The sequence below is a fragment of the Elgaria multicarinata genome, chromosome 4 (genome assembly GCF_023053635.1).
Source record: "Elgaria multicarinata webbii isolate HBS135686 ecotype San Diego chromosome 4, rElgMul1.1.pri, whole genome shotgun sequence".
Taxonomy (NCBI): Eukaryota; Metazoa; Chordata; class Lepidosauria; order Squamata; family Anguidae; genus Elgaria; species Elgaria multicarinata.
This window is the reverse complement of record NC_086174.1, coordinates 63867638-63887993: the sequence shown is the minus strand read 5'-3', so window position 1 is coordinate 63887993 and position 20356 is coordinate 63867638. Positions and strand designations below refer to the sequence as shown.

Sequence of the window (20356 nt, the reverse complement as noted above, 5' to 3'; positions counted from 1 at the left end):
TGCATGTGGCCCTGCCACCTCCTAGTGCAGCTTCTGCTTCTGAGCAGTTGACATTTGTGATGGCTATGGAACAAACATAGCTACTGCTATGTAATCCTAAAACTGCCAAGTGAGATTGGGCTGTTTTAGGCTTCCTTAGCAGTTTACCGGGGTATGGAATGGAAGCAAACTAGTGTGAGTTTTTTTCTGGCACCCTGCAGATTGTGGCAAAAATGGCTTCTAAAACCCCCAAAGCTGCCCACACGTGATACAAGAGTAAATACTATATACCTTTTGTCATACATAAGTAGCCACAAAGTACTTCTGATAATCTTTTAGAATAACTGATCCTTTTATCAGCATGAACAGTCTGCTCTATAGCAACAGAGTTTAAGGGTATGGTATACATCAACACATCTCAAACTACTCATACATGGTTCGTGCCAGGTCTGATGTCCTCTAATAGGGGCTCTGAAGGGTGCTATAACCCATATTGTAATGTGAAGAAGCTAGAACTTTAAAAAATATATTTTATCAGATGTCTGTACATCAGCAGCTGCTGAAACTTAAAACAGAAAGTATTCTAGTATACTCCAATTTGGAGCAGAATACTTTTATAGCAATTAAAGTCATTTTTAAAAGTCTTTTAACATGTATACAAACTGAAAGGTGTATGGAAAATAATCAGCATTAAGGCAGTTCTCTCTTGCATATATATTTAATGTTCCTTCTCATATTATCTCAGATTTCACGCTAGTATGTTTTTATGTATTCTGTTTGGAGTCTCCTTGGATTTATGCGTAAGAGCAGGATATAAATATAGGGTTGGATCCAGACTTTAGGGACTGAAATTGAGGAGAGGCTTCCAACTGGAGGAAGGGATGGGGAAGTGATTTTTGCTGATTTTCCTCTCAGTCCCTAGTACCACCCCCCATGCTGTTCTGGAGAGTCCCCCAACCTGATGAAGCAGATTTTCAGGAGGCTGTAGTGGGCGGGGCAGGGGGGAAGGAATTGGTAAAAAAATACCCTCTTCCTCTAGCAGTAGTATCCCATAATAAAACAAATATTAATCATCTTAAACTTCATTATAGGTTACCTTGGAATCCCAGAGGTGGTATTTTGCAGTATAATATCCCAGTGTATTTATTCCTTAACAATTAACAAGTTTTGATTACTTTTGCAAATAAAATGGTCTATTCTTATTTGTAGATGGTTCTGACTCCAGAGATAAACCAAAGCTCTATCGTTTGCAGTTAAGTGTAACAGAAGTTGGTACAGAAAAATCTGATGACAACTCCATTCAGGTGAGGAATAGTGTCTCATAGCCATATTCAGACATCACAACAAAACATGGTTTGTTGCAATGAAAATGCTTCATGATGAGCCTTGGGCTTGTGCATTTTCCTCTCCCATTTCCCCCTTTTCTTCATGTGTGAAAAGAGGATTAGTAAAAACTCCTGGTCATGATTGAGAACAATTATGGTTTGATACTATGGTTCTGATATTCTGATTTGTTTCCTAACTGTGGTTTTCACAAATCAGTTTCTCATATTTAGACAAAACCAGAAACCAGTTTGTTACAAAGAGCAACTGAAAGCTTTGAATTTCTTCTCACATGTGAAATGGGGGGAAGTGAGCGAGACTGCACACAAGCCTGAAGTTCACTGCAACATGTTCTCATTGCATATGATATCTTAATTGAACCTGTAGCCCTCTGTGTGGCTTTGGGAAGAATGATCTACTGCACATTAATTAACTATTAACAGCCAACAATCTTTTTAAACACTACTACAAAATCCATTCTGTCACGATTCCTTTGCTTTATACTTATTTGAGCATTTAAAAATATTAGTAACCCTGAGCAGTAGGATTTTTTTAAAAATAGATCTTTCGAAGCTGTAAAAGTCTGTGGGAGGGAAAAAGAATCTCTGAGGCTATTCAGACCAAACAGTTCCATCTACCCTTCACTCTAGAGATTTCAGATGTATGGACACAGATTGCCATATCTTCCAAACCCAGAAAACTTTGGTCTGTGCATACAATAACTAGTCTACAAACCAGGATTTCAAAGCACAGTTTGATCTAGGTTTGCAGTCCTGTTTTGTTGGCATATTATGGTTTGGCTAAAATTGCACTTGGAGTTCTTAAGCCCTGTAGGGAGGAAAGGGCATGAGGATACTCACAGGACTAAGGCTCATTGTTGTACTACCTACTTATGGTTTGGCATTTTGTTTGATTAGCCTCAAACTGTAACTTTGCTTTCAGTGTATTGCGGTTAAGATTATTTTGTGCTTTTATATCCACTACATTTTAAATTTGTTCCCTATAATTCTGTTTGGTGTTCAAAGACTTTCACAGCAGCAGAAGTGCCTTCACTTCAGTTCTATATCAGAAGTAGCTCACTGCAGTGAAATTGCAAAATCATTTGTGAAAAATGTTTATATAATTCACTAATGCAGAATAGTGTGGGAAACAATAGGCAGTGATCACTGAGTTAGAAAATTGTCGCTATTCAGCAGGTTTTCTGGACATGCAATTGAAAGCACAGTTACTGTGGAGTAAATATTATCTAAGTTTTGTGTTCCTTCTCAGTAACAAACCTCAGTTTTTCATTCGTTCTAAGTAAGATAAAACTGCTCATCAAAGTTGATGTCAAACTTATTGAAGTAAACTTTTTAAAACTTTTTAATATTAATTTAATTTCACTGCTGGATCTCAAGTGCTTATATGGTGCAAACTGTGATGTGTTGAAATGGGGTACATTTAGTGAAAAGTGCAGCATCCTAGAGTAAGAAAAATACTTCTTCTTACATAGTATTTATGAAAACTGATGAAAATTATCCATGTCTGTGAATTGTGTTACCGTTGTTAAGGGGTAATAGTGATAAAAGTGTTGAGAATTCACATGTCTACAGATGGATTGGACAAGACCAGCAGATATGGTAGATCTGTTTTGATTTTTGACAACAAAACTTAGTTATTACATCAATTTGCAAGTAAACACTACATTTTTACCAGCCAGTCACCACTCTTATTAGTCTGTTCACATTCACAAATGCATTGTGTGGCAGTATTAGGTGGTTTGCTGATGTAAATTCCACTTCGCACTGAAGGTGTTATACAGGCCATGACACATCTATTTTAATGAAGTTGCTTGTATTGGTTCAGAATTAGTCATGAAATCCAATTTTTGTTTGTTTGTTTATTTGAACCAAGATATGTGTACATTTCTGCAAGCTTTTTGAAAATCTTGATTTCAGTTTTGCTGTTTCTGAACTTTGGATATTTTCATTTTCAGTTGTTTGGTCCAGGAATTCAGCCTCATCACTGTGACCTCACTAATATGGATGGAGTTGTTACAGTTACTCCAAGAAGCATTGATGCTGAGACTTATGTAGAAGGTCAGCGGATCTCAGAGACTACTATGCTGCAAAGTGGAATGAAGGTTCAGTTTGGAACCTCTCATGTATTTAAATTTGTGGATCCCATTCAAGATCATATTCCCAAAGGACGTCTAGATGCAGGTCACATGGTCAAAACTTCACGACTCAAAGCTGGGTAAATCACCATTTTCAAGCAATAATTCAAAACTCAGTAAATTATTTACGATGGTAAAGGCATATCAAAGTTTAATGCTATATGTTACAACTGACAATAGTAATGTGATTATCTTCTTCCTAATGTTTAATGCTCTTGCTCCACCTTGTGAACTCTTCTGGAATTTGCATTTGTTGAATGCATAATTAAAACTAATTTTAAGGTTCCATCAATAAAAAAGCAGAAATCAGTATAGTCAAATATACCTGTTACTGGCAATTTACTGTGTTTAGCTTGTGTGTGTGTGTGATATACACATACATATATACATATAATAACATAAAACCAAGATGAAAGGTACTATCTCTCTATAATATATTAATTCCCTGAGAAAGGGAGTTAACAGTGAAATGGTATATTTGCAGGTGATAAAAAACTATTCTATGGAGTTAAATCTAAAGTAGATTAAGAGGATTTTCACCAGGGTCTCATAAAATTCTAAGAATGTGCAATATAATGATGAGATTCAGCTTATGTAGCTGGAAGAAAATATCATTCTATATTTTCTAGGGTTCTGAATTGGCTATTGATAATCAAGAAGTATCTTAGATACCATAATGGTATTTCTATCCTCAAATTGGAAAAAATAGTGTTAGTGATTATTATAGAAGCATGTTTTATAATATTTTTGAGTACTATGTCTAGTTCTGTTCAGCCAGTCTAAAAAAATTAGAAAAGGTACAGATAAAGACAACAAGGATACTCAGATTTTGCAGATCTTTTATGGGCATTTAACTGTGCTCTCTCTTTTATGTATCATGACATTAGGCATAGCAAAGATCAGAGAGATCCCAGAACTGCAGTGGTCTGAAGAGACAAATATTAAGCTGATAGTTGTGTTACAGTAATTACAATCAATATAAATGTGACAATAATAATATCCTAGAATAGAACAACAGATAGAATAGTTAGGCTTAGAAGGAATTTATTTTACTGGCCTTTCTATAATATTCTTGAAAAATAAAGAATTTTTTTTACCTCTATTCATGTGTATAAAAGGGATTGTAAGTTTGTAACTAATAATTTTTTTAACAATTGGTCAAAATATTGCTGTATTAGATTTTTAACTATTTGTGTATTCATAATTACCAAGTTCTTGAATGTATGTTGCTTTCTTCAGAGCTGTACAAGAAACTACATTCGATTTAGAGGGAGATATCCATAGTGGAACAGGATTACCTACAAGCAAGGTAACAGATTGCACTAGACTTAAACATATTTAATAAAATACTCTGTCTTTACATAGTTAGCCAGTAAGCTTTATTGGTAAGAATAGTGGCTTGTATAGAGCCACTATACAATTGGTTGTGTGCAGTGGGTGGGCAACCTATAGCCTTCCAGATGATTTTGGACTGCAACTCACAACCCTCACCGGTGGCTATGCTGGCTAGGGCTGATGGGAGTTGCAGTTCACCAATATCTGGAGGGCTACAAGTTGTGCCCATCTCTGGCATTAACCTTGGGGCCTGGTTCAGACATAATAGGTAATTAGTTTAGTTTTATATGCACAAGCCTCAGGCTCTCCTCTGGTGTGTTCAAGAGGAGGCAATTGAAAGGTTCTGCTTTTGATGATGTTTATACATGGAACTGTGTGCACCAACCACAAGATTCAGTTTGGATCCTGATTCGATGATTCAGAAAACTGCCCTGATTTGGAGAACAACTGCTTCGACTCTGGTTTGACTCTTGCTTTCAAAATCCAAATCTTTTGCTGCCTGTTGACTTTAATTGGAAATCAAGAAATGTTTATTTCTTCTTTTCTGTTTGTCAGAATTGGTTGAAATTTACAAGCACAGTAGTCACTTGTGAAGGAATTAAGTCTGCAGGGAGCATCACACATAAAAATTACCCACAAAAATATAAAGGGATAAACATATCTTTTTTTAACACACACACGCACCAACACTCCCTCTGCAAAAGCACTTGAATTGGAGAAGGCTGGTTAGCGACACATTGTATTACTCTGAATTCAGAATCTTCAGGCATGTTCAGACTCGACTTCAGCCTTTTTTTGGAGGCGTGCTGCTTTGATTCAGACATCTCCCAAATTCAGTTTGGGATTTGATCGAATGCGAAGCACACTCTTTTAGTGAGAACAAATTGAGATCAAATTTGGTTTCAGGATCTGCTTTGTTCTCAACCATAGTTTAAACCATAGTTACCTGTGTTTAGAATCAAGGGACATTGTGGTTAGCATAAAATCAGGTGCAGAAGCTTTTTTTAAAAAAAATGTATTAGAAGGAAGTCTCCAATTTGCTGACAGGGCAGTAGGAAAGGCAGAGGTAATTTCCGTCTCTCTGCCTTCCTTTTATGAAATTACCTTCTAAGTGAATCTCTGAGACCATCAAGTGACAGTGCACTGCCAGGGAATGGGATGGGGCTGGAGAGGCCATAGGATTTTTCATATCCTGGCCTCTCCCCTCCCAGCCCACCAGAATGTATTTTCTCTCCTGCTGAGGACACATTTGCAACCTTAAGAAGCAGCCAGACAGAACAGTGTTTTTTCTGCATCAGCTTCAGGTCAAGCTTCAGGCTTGTTGGATCTACTGGACAATATCCAATACTGCCACTGAGCCTCATTCTGTTGTGCCCATAGAACTAACTGTTAGTGCAACAGAAAACCAGTGCTTCCTAAAACAATCCTAGAAATGAGCAGAAATGCTCATTGCCAGAATGGCCCAGGTCAGCTGAGCTCTCTTCTGCAGAATTGACTGACCCATCCCATTCCAGAAAGCAGCATTTTGGCTCATTTCTGGTTATTTCAAGAACTGTTTAGCTTCCTGTTGTGCTAGTGGTGGTCTCTCTGGATACTGCCGCTTAGTTTTTTCACTAGGACACTAAGATTAACCAACCAGAGCCAGCTGCAAAACACACACACAATTTAAAGAGCACATTCTGAGCTGGATTCATAGTGCTTTCATATACAAGCCCAATCCTGGCTATTCCAAGTTTTTTCTATATTTCAGCAGACTAATTTAGGCGTGAAAGTCTTTTTGTTGTTGCTATGTTTAAACAATTGGGAGTTGGACATTCTACAGCAAATTACCCAGAGATCTAACTGTAGATCCTGATCTACCTTCTGCCAACACCTGATCTAGAAAGAAGCATTTTAAATTTCCAGCCACCTTTTTCAGATTGATTTGTCAAGTGCCCTCTTCGTGTCTTCCATGGAATCCATGCATCTTTTAAAGTATTCTAGGAAGGGCTGTTCTAGGGTGCATTGTTGGAACTCACTTCACCCCTAGAGAAAATGCATTCAACCTTACCCTATGGTTGCAGTGGAAGATTGTCAGTAGTAGGCAAACTATCTTTCAGAACAAATGTTCATCTTAATCTTAATGAGGGAACCCATGATAAGCTTGCAAGAATCCCCAGGGTTCCTTGGAAGACATGTTTTAAACCACTGTATTGAGGTGCAAACAACTGCTTTGTTGCCCTGTCTCTCTTTTGTTTTGTTTTGAAATTTATCTATATCATGAAACAAATGTCTGCTATACTTTGTGCTAAATACTTCTCATCTTGTGTGGAACAGAGTACCAACAGATTGGACAGTGATAGAATGTCAACATCCAGTACAGCTGAACGAGGCATGGTGAAGCCAATGATCAGAATAGAACAGCAGCAGGATTACCGCAGGCAGGATGGCAGGTACCAAAAGACATTCTTTTATTTCTGTCACTGAAATGGTCAGACCCATTTTTTTAAATCAAAACTTTTTTTTACCAAAGTATTTTGGACTGAATCTGACAGTAAGATGTAGAATGGTTTTTCATAGTGAAAACTTAATACTTTGAAAGGGTTCTATAATGGTTATTTCCATATTTCTCTTTTAGTAAGAGAACCTTAAAATATATTTAATATTATATTTAAACAAACATATGAAGACTCTTGAAATGATAATCTCCACTGTTATTCATGCTTGCCTGATGGAATGAGTGTTCTGCTTGCATGACTTGTTTAGACCGTTCCTGCTGCTGAGCTAGGCATGATTTCTGTTCCTCTGCATTTCTCAGTAAACAGTGTTTTTTTCCAGGGCTCTTTTCAGAGCAAGATGCCCTCTTTAGACAGGCAGGAGAGACAGGTAGGATTGCCCAGTCAGTCCCCAGATACAGTTCTAATGCCCTTGGATGATATGTTAGGGTGATGTTTCTTTTATATGATGGGGTGGAAGGTGTTGGGTTGCATCCAATGGATATAATGCCAGGAGAATGGACACCAATGGTTGATCAAATTCCCCTTCCCCCTGCAATCTCCCTCATGACTGCCAAAACTGCCCAGGAGGGTTGGGGGACCATCCAGAGCAGATTTGGGAAGTGTGCAGGAAGCTGGGGGAAGTTCAGGAAGTGAAACTCCCATTATGTGAACGCAAGTCCACTTGTATAATGTTGGATTTAGCTCATAGTCGTATTGCCATAGGGTGGGGTGGGGACATGTAAGGAAGTAAAAATGATAATTTAAGAAGCATCAAATAATCATGATGCTTTGTGTTCCATCTAAAAATAAAGTATTGGTTTGCCCCAAATCTTAAATTCAGTATATATCTACCTAACAAAGTTAAATTGTAATAGAATATATGAAAATATTACTATTATTCTATATGACATTTTAGAGAAAGTTGTTTAGCTAAACCTTTGGGACATAGATTAGATTTTAAATTGTACCACGAAGGAAATTGTGTCTAATGTGACTCGCAATGTACAAGGTAAACAAACAATAAAGGGGAAAGTCCTGCACATGACCATTTGCTATAACCAGCAGTATAGACCCTTTAAATGTGTGGGGTTTTCTATAATACACTTAAGGTTTTTAATCCACTTAATATTACATGAGAAATTCATTAGTGGTAGCAAAACACCAATCAATATTTTATAGGCCTAGTATCACCTAGTTACTTGCAGACTATGTTCAAGTTTACTGTGAAATCTGTCCAAGTAATAGAACGTCTTTAAAAACAACAACAGTCAGGGAGGACTTATGCAAAGCAGACACATACCTAAGTGTAACTGGCAGCAGAATAACTGGGAAAGCCATTGTCACACTAAGTTATGGTCAAAAGTGGGCAATGAAGGAGGATATAATTAAATGTTCCCAAGTACAAATTTAACTGAGTTGGAGGGAGGGTATTGAGCACAGACTATAATGTTAAATGACTTGCTGAATTTATTTTCAAATAGACATTTGTTGGTTATCATTTTCTTATGCAACATCAAGAAAGAGAGATGCTAATTTCCAGTTCAAGATCTGCAAGCATTTAAAATCACTGGAAATGTCCAAGCATTAATTGAGAATGTGGGGAAATGTTTAGGGGCAGTGGAAAAGTGAGACAATATAACTTTTCAATTACATTCTAGTTGGATTGATTGGGAAAAAATAGTTTGTGCCCACAAATCTTTGGTGCTTTTAGTTTATTTCTATACTATGCTATATTCAGTTTATTTATTTTTATCTCTATGTTGTTGATGCTTGTTATATTTTAGTATCTGCTGCTTATGGACTCTGTGGCTCAGTTCAGACAACACGTTAGTCAATGCAGTGTGAAAACTCCACTCAACGGTTGAGTTTTTAGGAGGTACTCCCCAAACAACATGTTCTAATTCCACTGTTTTGTGACTGTGGGCTATAGTGGAGTTGAGTAAAATTCATTGCGTTGTTTGATTGACAATTCCTCTGCCCTCTCTCCTCTCCTGATCCTCCCAATGGTATCCCATCAGCCATTGCTCCCAAAAAAAAGAAAGAAAAAGAAACCATCCCAGGGGCTCTCCTAGAGCTACACTTGCTCATTTTGCTGCTTTTGCCAAGGAACTCTAGCCAGTGGGAAAAGTCAACTCAACACAATGGAAAACTCCACAAAGTCTGACACATAACACAACGCTTGTGCAGGAACTCTCCTCTGCTCAGCGTGGAGATTCTGCGTGGAGAATTTCCCCCAAAAAAGCTCCACTGTTGCGTGGAATTTTCCCGCCAGACAACACGTTTCTCAACAGTGGTGTAAAAACTCCACCCTGGAGTTCTAAAACCATCGTTGAGAAACATGTTGTCTGAACTGAGCAACCCCGCCCCCTATATATATATGGATTTTAGGATGTTGTTTGTGTATATTGTATGTTGTCATGAGAAGTATTTGCTATAGGGCAGCTAATATATTTTATAAGCAAATAATAAATGTGTGAATTGAGCAGTTTGAGATTTAAAATACAGTTAAAAATAATTACCTCAAAATGATGTTTTCCAATGGAGTCAAATTACATATCCCGCCATTAGTCATCAAGTGCAATACATGTATGTGTGGTCCAGCCCTCTGGGTCTCATAAATATAGGGTATACGTTTTGAAAGATTTGTCTGTATAATGTTGTAGTAACATCTATAGATTTTAGAATGAGGATGAGAAGCTAACCTCTAATTCTTTTTTTGACATAGCTGTGTGTCTTCATAAGTAACATGAGCCATTTACAGCAGCTGACAGGTTGCCTTGAGCAGTATATTGTGTACTGCGAATTCATTAATATTGCAGACTTTCAGTTCAAGTTTGTACTGCGATCTCTTTCATTAATGGTAACATATAACTTGAGAGTGAATTAAATAAGAAGAGGGGAGAAGCAATATATTTTTACAGTGCTATATTTTTCAATTCACATGAATAAAAATGTATATGATATCAAAAGTAAAGCCTTTGCAGAAGTCTGTGTCTTTTGAAAGTGGAATTAATTTTCACTCTTTGAACTGGACTTTTGAAGATCTGTTTTCTCTCTGTAGACTTCAGGATGCACATGGACCTGAATTGATATTACCTGCAAGCATTGAATTCAGGGAAAGCTGTAAGTATAATAATTTCAAATAAAATCTGTCAACGTGTAGCAACCATTTTATTATTAACAATTTTATGCTGATATGATGGATACATCAAATACAGAAATTGTTGTAAAACAATAGTCACATTTTCCTCTCAGCTGCAATCCTCCTCACCTCACCCCACCCCCCAAAATAATCAAATACTACAAAGAGTAATCCATTTCAAAGTTACGGCTATAAACCCTTTCCCTTTCCCCCAGATGTTCCTTCCCACTTCCCACTTTTACCAGTAGTAGAGCAATGGGTTTTTTTTAGAAATGAGAGATAAAAGTATCAATAAAAAAACTCACTAAAGAGAGGAAAATAAAAAGAGAGAAATCACATTGCATATTTGTAGAGAGAGTCGTGGCAGGTTTCTTTTATGTACTTCAAAATACTTCAAATACCCCAAGTGTTCCAGGAACTACTGCCAGATATTCTGGAATTTTCCCAAACATTTTCTCTTGAGGTAAGCCACTCTTTCCTTGCCAACCATGTCTTGCAGGTTTCATACCAATTGTTCAGACTCTCGACCCAAGAAATCTATATTGACTTGTTGGCCACAAGCATTGCATGTAAAAATAAGTTTTTTAGCCTTCATATCCCAAAAGTACATATTAGGGGTGCAGCATTTGTCATATTTACTCATATTAATGAGTAAAGCCTAATACTGTGAAAATGGCAATGAATCGCTTAGTTTTTAATTTGTTAATGTTTAATAGTATTTGGATTTTTTCTCACTGAAATAGTGTCACAAAGTTATGTTCTTGTTGTTAGGAATTGAGATCAAACTTGTCAGAGTTATGAGTTCCTTTGATAATCAGTTTACCACTTTTTCCTGTTTCTGCAGCTGAAGATGCCTTTTTGTCTGCCATTATAAATTACACCAATAGCTCAACAGTTCATTTTAAGCTGTCTCCTACTTATGTTTTGTACATGGCATGTCGGTATGTATTGTCGAGCCAGTATAGACCTGACATCAGTCCTGCTGAACGTACTCACAAAGTCATTGCAATAGTCAACAAGATGGTGAGCATGATGGAAGGAGTTATACAGGTGAGTTTCAGTCTAAGAGACATACAGAGAATTGATTGAATACATTTAATAATGTTGCTTTTTTACAGAAAGGATTTGTTTTTGCAGGACTGTTTTACATGTCAACTGTGGTTGCATTCCTACATAACCTATGCAGCATTGGACACAGTGCAGTTTATAATATTGTATGAAATAATTCTTCAATTGCAGCAAAGAAACATTCATGGTTCTCCAGAAAACATGCCTAAAAACTGTATCCAGAATGTTTTTTATTTAATAGAGTGCTCTTTGTATTATACTACATTGATTCGGGATGGTGAACCGGAGATTTCTGATAATCAAAGGTTTAGATAATGGGTATATACTATGGTAGTATTTAAATATTTTGCTAGTATGAGCCACCAGTTCAAAATTTCATTTCATACTATCTTCAGCATGAGTTAAATCTAGTGGAATACATTAATAATTTACTATCAGTAACCTGAGTGTGTTTAATATTCAGGATTCTTTTTATTGGATTGGATCCAGAGTTCCTGTGAGTGGCTCTGCTCATGGGCTACTCCTGGAGGTGGGAGGGGGGAGTTGCTGATACCTCCTTCCCCCTGAAAAGCTGCTCCAGAGGGTTGGGGAAGCCTGAAGAATTATGTAGGGGTTGAAGTGGGAATCAGCAAAAATAGCTGCCTTTTTCTTTTCTCCGGTGGTGGACATCCCAGTGCTCTTCCATAGTGCTGTAGTCCAAAGCATCTGGAAGGCACTGGGCTGCCTACCTCTGCTCATATAGGTGCCTCAGCTGCCATGCCAGCAGCTATTGTGAATATTCAACCTGGGGCTTATTGTGACATCTAGAGCTGGCGCGGGTGGGTTGTCACCATAGTTAACAAATCACCCACAACCCATGGGCTATTTTTGGATTCGCTATGATTTGTTAACCATAGCAACAACTCACCCTGCACCAGTTTTAGACATCATGATAAGCTGTGGCGATTGATCACCACAGCCTGAATACTCACAATGCCCTCCAGTACACACAATAACCCATCGTGGTTTAAATAAACCATGGTGTGGTGCGGTGATCTTGCAAACCAGGTCATTATCTCCTTTGAGGGATCATTGACAATAACTACACTTAAATACAGGCAGGCTCTTAACTGTAAATAATTACTACGATAGCTTGTACATCACTCTATTTTGATGTTCTATGTTCTAGAAGTAGTTTTTCATTTAAAATTTGTCAAAACAACATACCTGTCTATTAAATCAATCAGTGTTCCACTTTTCTTTTAAATTGTCCTGTTTCTGTGTTCACCTGTCTCCCTGTTACCTTAATTAGCTCTGTAGATCTGGAATATAATTCTGCACAGCACATGCACCCTGAATAGTCTGTGGAACTGCCCTATAGAAGCCAATGGAGTCCTTATTGGAATTTTATCACACAGGCACAGTTGAACTGCACTCTGCCATTCCTTTTGAGGCAGAATCTTCCACACTTTGCTTACAGGCCTTCTGCAACTTTGTTCCCTCGAGACACCTTGTATATAAGTTACTCTTGTAAAAAGTAGTACTAGAACAAACCAAACAATTGGATGCTTGTAGGGGAGGCATTGACAGATTAGCCTCAGAATTAATTGTTTGCAGTCAACTATCTCAAGCTGCATTACAACAAATAGTTAGGCAAGATTCAACTTTGTCTCCATTATTATTTAACCTGTGTATTGACATTTTTGGCTATTATGGTTAGGGCAGAGGAATATGTTCATGTTATTAAAAGTATGAGTAACATTATTCTGGATGTAAGTTAGGGTTAGTGTGTATCTTAAGAAATCTCATAGGGTCTTCTAGACACTCGATGCATTGATTTTATAAATTTAGTGTTCTATCAGGACATAAAATAAGTTTTGCCAATTCTGATCTCTTGGATATTTAGCAACAAGGCTGATATTAGAGAAATAAATCGATCTGGATGCGGAGGGTAACTTCTAGTCAATGGGCCTAATCCAGCAGGGTACAGGTCACAATCTAGCTTTCCTAGCTCACCCTTCCTCCTTGCTGATGCCACTGCCTACTTACAGTACCTGCCTCTTTGATCTTCCTTCACGATCACTGCTCTCTCTTTCCCCCTTCAAGTTTTCCCTTTTAAATATCCCACCCCCCCTGTTTGGAACTCAAATCTGTGGCTTTCCCTCACATTTCTGGGACCTTTGCATTTTTCGGAAGCCATCATTAACACCCAGATAGCCATGTGGGAAAGTAAGCAGTAGCGTTTCCTGCTCCAACCGCTCCCCCATCCAGCACTCAACTCAGCTCTCTCACTCTTTCTGCTCTTTTAACTTCTGTAAGTGATGCTTTGGAATGGTTTTGATTTAACCAGGCTGGCAGACCGTAGGGAGGATTCCATGTTTACTTGATTTTCCGCTGTGAAGTTGAGCTGAGCAGCTTAATTTTTTTTTGTGGGGTTGAGGCTTGTTACTTCTGAGCATCCATGCATGGCATTGAACTAAACTGCTTCTCTCTCTCTCTCTCTCTCTCTCTCTCTCTCTCTCTCTCTCTCTGTGTGTGTGTGTGTGTGTGTGTAAGTAGATTTGTAAAATATTTTTAAAAAGGCTTGGCCGTGCCTACAGTGGCTAATGCCATCCCTTCACTTTCATCCCTGTTCACCTCTGCAATATGGTCACTGAGACCCTTCCAAAATGTCAGTTCAGCTCTCTGGCCCAAAATGGTTCCCCATCCCTGGCCTAGAAGGAAGAATAAACCGGTAACTTTGGCCTGTTGCAGTCACAGATTTCTAATTTATTAATTGGTAACCTTGACCTCACATTTAAAAAACGAACAGTATTTGAGATGTGCGAATGACAAGGATATTTGCCAGTACAAATGAAGGTGGTGCCCACAGTTTCATTTCAGTTTTTATCATTATTCCTTTTCGTTCCATCAAAAATCCTCTGTAGATTAAAAGAACCTGGAAGTATAGCTACCTTATACCAGGTCTGACTTCTTATTTATCTTTCTGGTCCAGTAATGTGTATTCTGTCTGGCAGTAAATCTCCAGGGTCTCAGGCAGAGGTCTTTCACATTATCTGCTACCTGATCCTTTTTGGCTGGAAATTCCAGGGTTTTATATATCCAGAATGCACAATTGTTAAATGGGTCATTTATTTATTTATTTTCTTTGTAAAATTGCCCTTTCTGTAGGATATTCATGGAGCTTGAACCACAGTAACTTTATTTCATCATAGGTGTTTTTATACTGCCTTTCAATCAGATTCTCAGGGCAGTGTACAAAAAAAGAATATAACAATTTAATGTAGTATAGGCTTAAATGTAACTTTAAACAGAAGGAAAACGAGATTAGAATTTCAGATAATCAATAGTTATATTTTCAGAGACTCTAGCAAATATTCATTAAATACGAGTTTCAAAGATTTTTATCAACTATGGGTAATACTATGATAGTAATGTGAATGTATCTCATTTTCATACATGTATCTATGATGATACAATCAGGCAGATGACATCATTTATACATGGTGGGATTGTACATACATTTAAACTTAATATAACCGCTTGAGATATGCCGCATACAATTTTTATATTGTTAGATTATTTAACAGATTACTTAAAAAAGAGAGCATAGATATTTTAGGGATGATTTGTTTGTAGCTGCACAGATTCTAGTGGCAAAATATTGGAGATAAGACTAACAGTAGAAGAGTAAATGTATACTGTAGCATTCTGTACTTATGAACACCGTACTCGACTTCAAGTACCAGTGGGAGATAAATAAATAAATATGTCCTGTTTGGAGCAGTGGGTGTTCCTTCACCCTGTTTTTGGTTTTGGTTTTGAATATGGACATGATTCTGAGTGTGGATGTTTTTCAATTTATATAAAATCTGTTTTATATTCTGTTTCTAATTATAGAAAATACAATTATTTATATCTAAATATAAATGTGATATCACACACACACACACACACGCAATTGGCCTAACTACAGTACTGCATGCCTGGCAGTCTGTTGCAAGATTGACTTGCCATGGGAGGAGAAGACTCTACTGGCTTCTATGGGCAGATCTGGGTGCTGCTCTGTGTGGGATTGTGCTGTTCGTGTTAAAGTTCCTACATAGATTGGCTAGAGGAAAAGCCTGGGTTTTCTCCAGAATAACATTTTTCTATGGCCTCCACCATTTAAAACAAAACGTTTTCTTAGTTGTATAGCATCCCCTGATTAAATGTTTTAATGTGACTGAACATAAGTCGTGTGCCTTCATATTTAGTGTTTATTTCTAAAACTACCATGATTGTTCACAAGTTTCTTTCTTCTGTTTGATTTCCTTCGTTCGTTTTTCTCCAGGAGGTAGACCAGGTTGATCAGGTAGGATATATTGCTGGGAACTGATCCTAGCTGTGTTGGCTTAGCTCAGTTTCTCATGCTGCTTCCATGTAAAAATACGGTATCTCTACAGCTGGATTGAACATAACACTCATTCAGCAGCTGGAACATGCAGTACTAAAATCCTTTTTTGACTGCGCAATCTATCAGCATTCCATAATTTCTGCTTAACGCACTTCAGTATGAAGACATAATGACAAAAGTTCTTTTTCTTCCCTTTTTTGTTTTGTTTTGTCTGTGGTTCTGTTCTTTGGATCTCATCTGAGGTTGCCTGGCCTAGCGTTTGTGGTCGGGAAATGGTGAGATAGATCAGTACTCGATACTGAGTTGCTTGGTGTCAAAGTCAAGTGACTAGTAGTGTCTGGGTGACAATGGGCATTGCTCGTGTGCATACAGATTACCAGATAATGCATACATCTAAGCTTTCAGCATTTCATGACAACATGCTAACTCCATTTCACTAATAGCATTTGGAATATTTAAAGATGTATAATTAAAGTAAATGTTTAATTTGAAGCAGTTGCAACATGTTCAGTATATTACTTGTGGTTTCATATAAATTTTGCAAATATCTGGTATCTGGGTTCTGTTCGGTAATATGGAGGAGTTACTGGTCTATCTAAACAGTCTTTTGACAACGAATGCATTTTGAGTTATTAGAAGGGGGCTTCCTATTGCTGTTTACACTTCTCTTTTTTAATATTTGCAGAAACAGAAGAATATCGCTGGAGCACTTGCTTTTTGGATGGCAAATGCATCTGAGCTGCTAAACTTCATTAAGCAGGATCGAGACCTTAGCAGAATCACATTAGATGCACAAGATGTTTTGGCACATCTTGTCCAAATGGCATTCAAGTAAGAGAATCAAGTTTTGATGTTTATTTGCATGTTGATAACGTTTATTTTCTCCTTGTTGCGGAAGAGTTATACATTCTTTCTGACATCTAAATGTCTTTTAAAACCAAATAATGTGTGTTCTTCTAGTTGTTTGTTAAAGCTGGATAATTCCTTCATATTTCAGATCTGTTAATTGCTGGCTCTGCTTGGTGCAAAGTATATGTTCTTGAACAATGTGTGAGAGTTGTGGGGAGAAGGAGTCCTAAGGAACATTCAAATAATAATTAAAAAAAAGTGAGATGTATTAAGTGAACTGTGTAAAATCAGTAAACAAGCAAATTACTATAATTCCTCCAGTTCCCAGAAAATTAAAGATACTATTTTTCATAGGGTAGAAATAGTACCCAGATTAACTGTTCTCCTCCACTTCCCTTAATATCTATTTTCTTTCCTAAAAACTTGATTGACAAGGAGTGTCTTCCTACACTGCTATTTGTGCTGCAGTACCTACCCTATTCAACAGAAGATTTTATAACTCTTTTTATGCATACAATGTAAACAAAGTTGTAGAGCTATACAATGGAAATGCATGATTTTTATTTAGAGAGATTGCCGCGCCAGTGGGACTCACTGCTGGCGCATTGGTTGCTGGCACAGTGCTTGTGTAAAGCAACAGTGAATGAGGCAAAATGCTCATTTATAGAATGGAACAGGTCAGCACACTTAGCAAAAGGGAGCTCTGCTGACATGTCCCATTTCGGAAATGAGTGTTTCGGCTCATTTCCGTGGTTGCTCTAGGAAACACTAGTTTCCTTTTGTGCTAGCAATGGGTCCCACTTGTGCAAAACACAAAATGGAGGCAAAGCAGCAGCATTGGATACCTCTTACACTTTTCAAATTACATTACTACTCAGTATAATCATTTTCATTTTAAGTCACTGTGGAATATAAATATTAAATAAATGAAAACCTAAACCAATGGATTGGATCCATGCAAAAGCATGCATAATGGAGCTGGTGAAAGTCGATGCCCCTAGAATAATAGAATTTAGACTTGGAAGGGGGCTATAAGGCTATCAAGTCCAACCCCCTGCTCAATGCAGGAATCTACCTTAAAGTATCTCTGACAGATGGCTGTCCAGCTGACTCTTGAATGCCTCTAGTGTGAGAGACGACCTCTCTAGGTAATTGGTTCCATTGTCGTACTGCTCTTACAGTCAAGCAGTTTTTCCTGATGTCCAGCCAGAATTTGTCTTCCTGTAACTTCCGTATCCTGCACTCTGGGATGATTGAGAAGAGATCCTGGCCCTCCTCTGTGTGACAACCATTCAAGTATTTGAAGAGTGCTGTCATGTCCACTCAATCTTCTCTTCTCCAGGCTAAATATGCTCAGTTCTTTCAGTCTTTCCTCATAGGGCTTTTTTCCCCTGATCGTCCCTGTTGCCCTCTTGTGAACCCCCTCTATCTTGTCGTCATCCTTGAGGTATGGTGCCCAGAACTGGATGCAATACTCAAGATGGTGCTTAACCAGTGCTGAATAGAAGGGAACCAGTACTATGGAAGCTATAGTTCTATTAATGCATCCCAAAATAGCATGTGTTGTTTTTTTCAATCACACTGTTGGCTCATATTCACCTTGTGATCTACAACAATTCCAAGATCCTTCTCGTTTGTAGTATTGCTGAGCCAAGTGTCCCCCATCTTGCAACTGTGCAGTTGATTCCTTTCTCCTGGGTGTAGAACTTGCCATTTATCCCTATTAAATTTCATTCTGTCTACTCATTCCTACCCCATATTAGCTTCTAATCTAAATGTTATACAATACTTGAGGAGTTTCAAAGATGCTGGTGAAGTTATTGATAGAATAATGGCAATTAATGTTCAAATTAGTTTCCACTAGGGCAGCTTCTAGGTTATATGTTATAATTTCACTTGAATGGAAAATGGATAGACTCTATAGAATTTTATGCCTTAAAAATATTGGGATGTATCCAGAGGACATTAGTCACAGTTATTCCATGGAAATCCATGAGACAGTCATGATGAATTTAAATCTCATTGATTTCCCATTGATTAACTTCCTCTGAATCCAACCTATTATTGTTTAATAATATACGACTTCAATTGCTCAGGGATAGTGTAAATGCCCCCCCCCCCAACAACAACAAACAGACAAAAAACAACCCAACCCCAAACTTAATTTCATAATCTAATATAGTTTTGGGGAACTTTAGACTTGCCAGTTTGGTATTTTTATTTCAATTTTAATGTATGGATATTTCTCAGTGCATTTAATTCTTGGAAAGGATATAGTAAAGCTATTCAGGTAACTTAATTTCAATAATAAATATAATGGCTACTATCTTACATGCACTTAAGTGGGAGTAAGTCCTATTGAATGTAGTGGGCCTTATTTTTGAGTAGATATGCATAGGGTTGGTCTGAGAGGGTTGGTTTTTTTTTAATCCATGTTTTCTAGAGCTGCATGCTTTAATGGATTTAATGTGTAGATTGTTCATTGCTTTTAACCATCCAGATAGTAAGCTAATCTATCTTTAAATGGATGAGGGTCTTAATATTTTCCCAAAACTTGTTTTTCAGATATCTGGTTCATTGTCTTCAATCAGAGCTTAATAACTACATGCCTGCATTTCTTGATGATCCAGAAGAAAATAATTCTCAGAGACCTAAAATAGGTTAGATCACTTGATAGCATCTTTAATAAGTGTAAATGCTGTTGTCATGATAGGAGTGGTGGGATAGGTTGTATATTGCAGAGAACTGTGCTGTGAGTTTGACTGTACAATAAGTTTCATTGTACCTAAATAGGGGTTCACCCTGGCGGGTGAAAACTCAGCCACCTCTTGCCCTAGCTTCGATTTCTTGGTGTGATTAGATTGTAACACAAAAGTTTTAATGATGATTTATTATCATAATTTTAATGTATGATTTTACAATGATATATGCTGTTACTATAACATGTTTACGTAATCTGGGATAAAAGGCATATTTTATATAAATCTCCATGGCTTAAATTACGTTGTTGAAACTATATTTGTTGACTTGTAAACATGCTGTAGAATTCTAATCCTGTAAGCCAGAAGTAGGCAACCGTTTTAGAGCATGGGCACATTTGGCAATTTGTGAAACTGTCCTGGGCACCACCAGAAAATGGCTGCTTTGGGAGGCAGGGCAAAGGACAAGTTTCCTGCCCAAAAGATTGAGTACAGGGCAGAGGCGGAGTCTGAGCCCCAAAACAGTAAACAACTCCTTTGAATCCGCAGTGTTCAGCACCAACAGAAAGCTATTTCACAGCCATCTCAACTGCCAGAAAGAAAATGTGATACAGTTTTAAAAAACATTGGAGGGGCAGGGCACCTTGGTACTGGTGGGCACCACGTTGCCTACCCGTGCTCTAAGTTATGATTCTTGCAGTTCCTCCTATTTTGTTGGACAAAACTCAAAAAATAGCTGTCTGGTATGAGCATTTTTATAGTAACAATTTCAATAAAGATGTGATGTAATTTTAAAAGAAAGAACTTTCAATATTTCATTGGAACAATATTGTCTTAAGGTTCCCTTGACTTTTGTGGCAATGCCCAACAATAGAAATGTATTGGGAGGTAATAATTCACTTAATAAGAATATTACCAATTATGAATTGCAATTAGATCCATTAATCATGCTTT

At 37.5% G+C, this 20356-nt stretch overlaps 1 protein-coding gene across 14 annotated transcripts in view; it reads left to right on the top strand.

Moving 5' to 3' along the window:
- The window catches only part of AFDN (afadin, adherens junction formation factor), a 113036-nt gene that overhangs the window by 51998 nt on the left and 40682 nt on the right, over positions 1-20356 (top strand). For 8 of the 14 annotated variants that reach the window (XM_063124446.1, XM_063124441.1, XM_063124445.1 and 5 more), the window contains 9 exons: positions 1189-1283; positions 3278-3537; positions 4697-4766; positions 7109-7224; positions 10331-10392; positions 11256-11461; positions 15792-15812; positions 16540-16685; positions 19269-19363. In XM_063124446.1, the coding sequence (XP_062980516.1) occupies positions 1189-1283; positions 3278-3537; positions 4697-4766; positions 7109-7224; positions 10331-10392; positions 11256-11461; positions 15792-15812; positions 16540-16685; positions 19269-19363 (1071 nt within the window). The remainder of the gene's footprint in view (positions 1-1188; positions 1284-3277; positions 3538-4696; positions 4767-7108; positions 7225-10330; positions 10393-11255; positions 11462-15791; positions 15813-16539; positions 16686-19268; positions 19364-20356) is intronic. The other 6 variants (XM_063124450.1, XM_063124444.1, XM_063124439.1 and 3 more) reach the window with 1 other exon arrangement.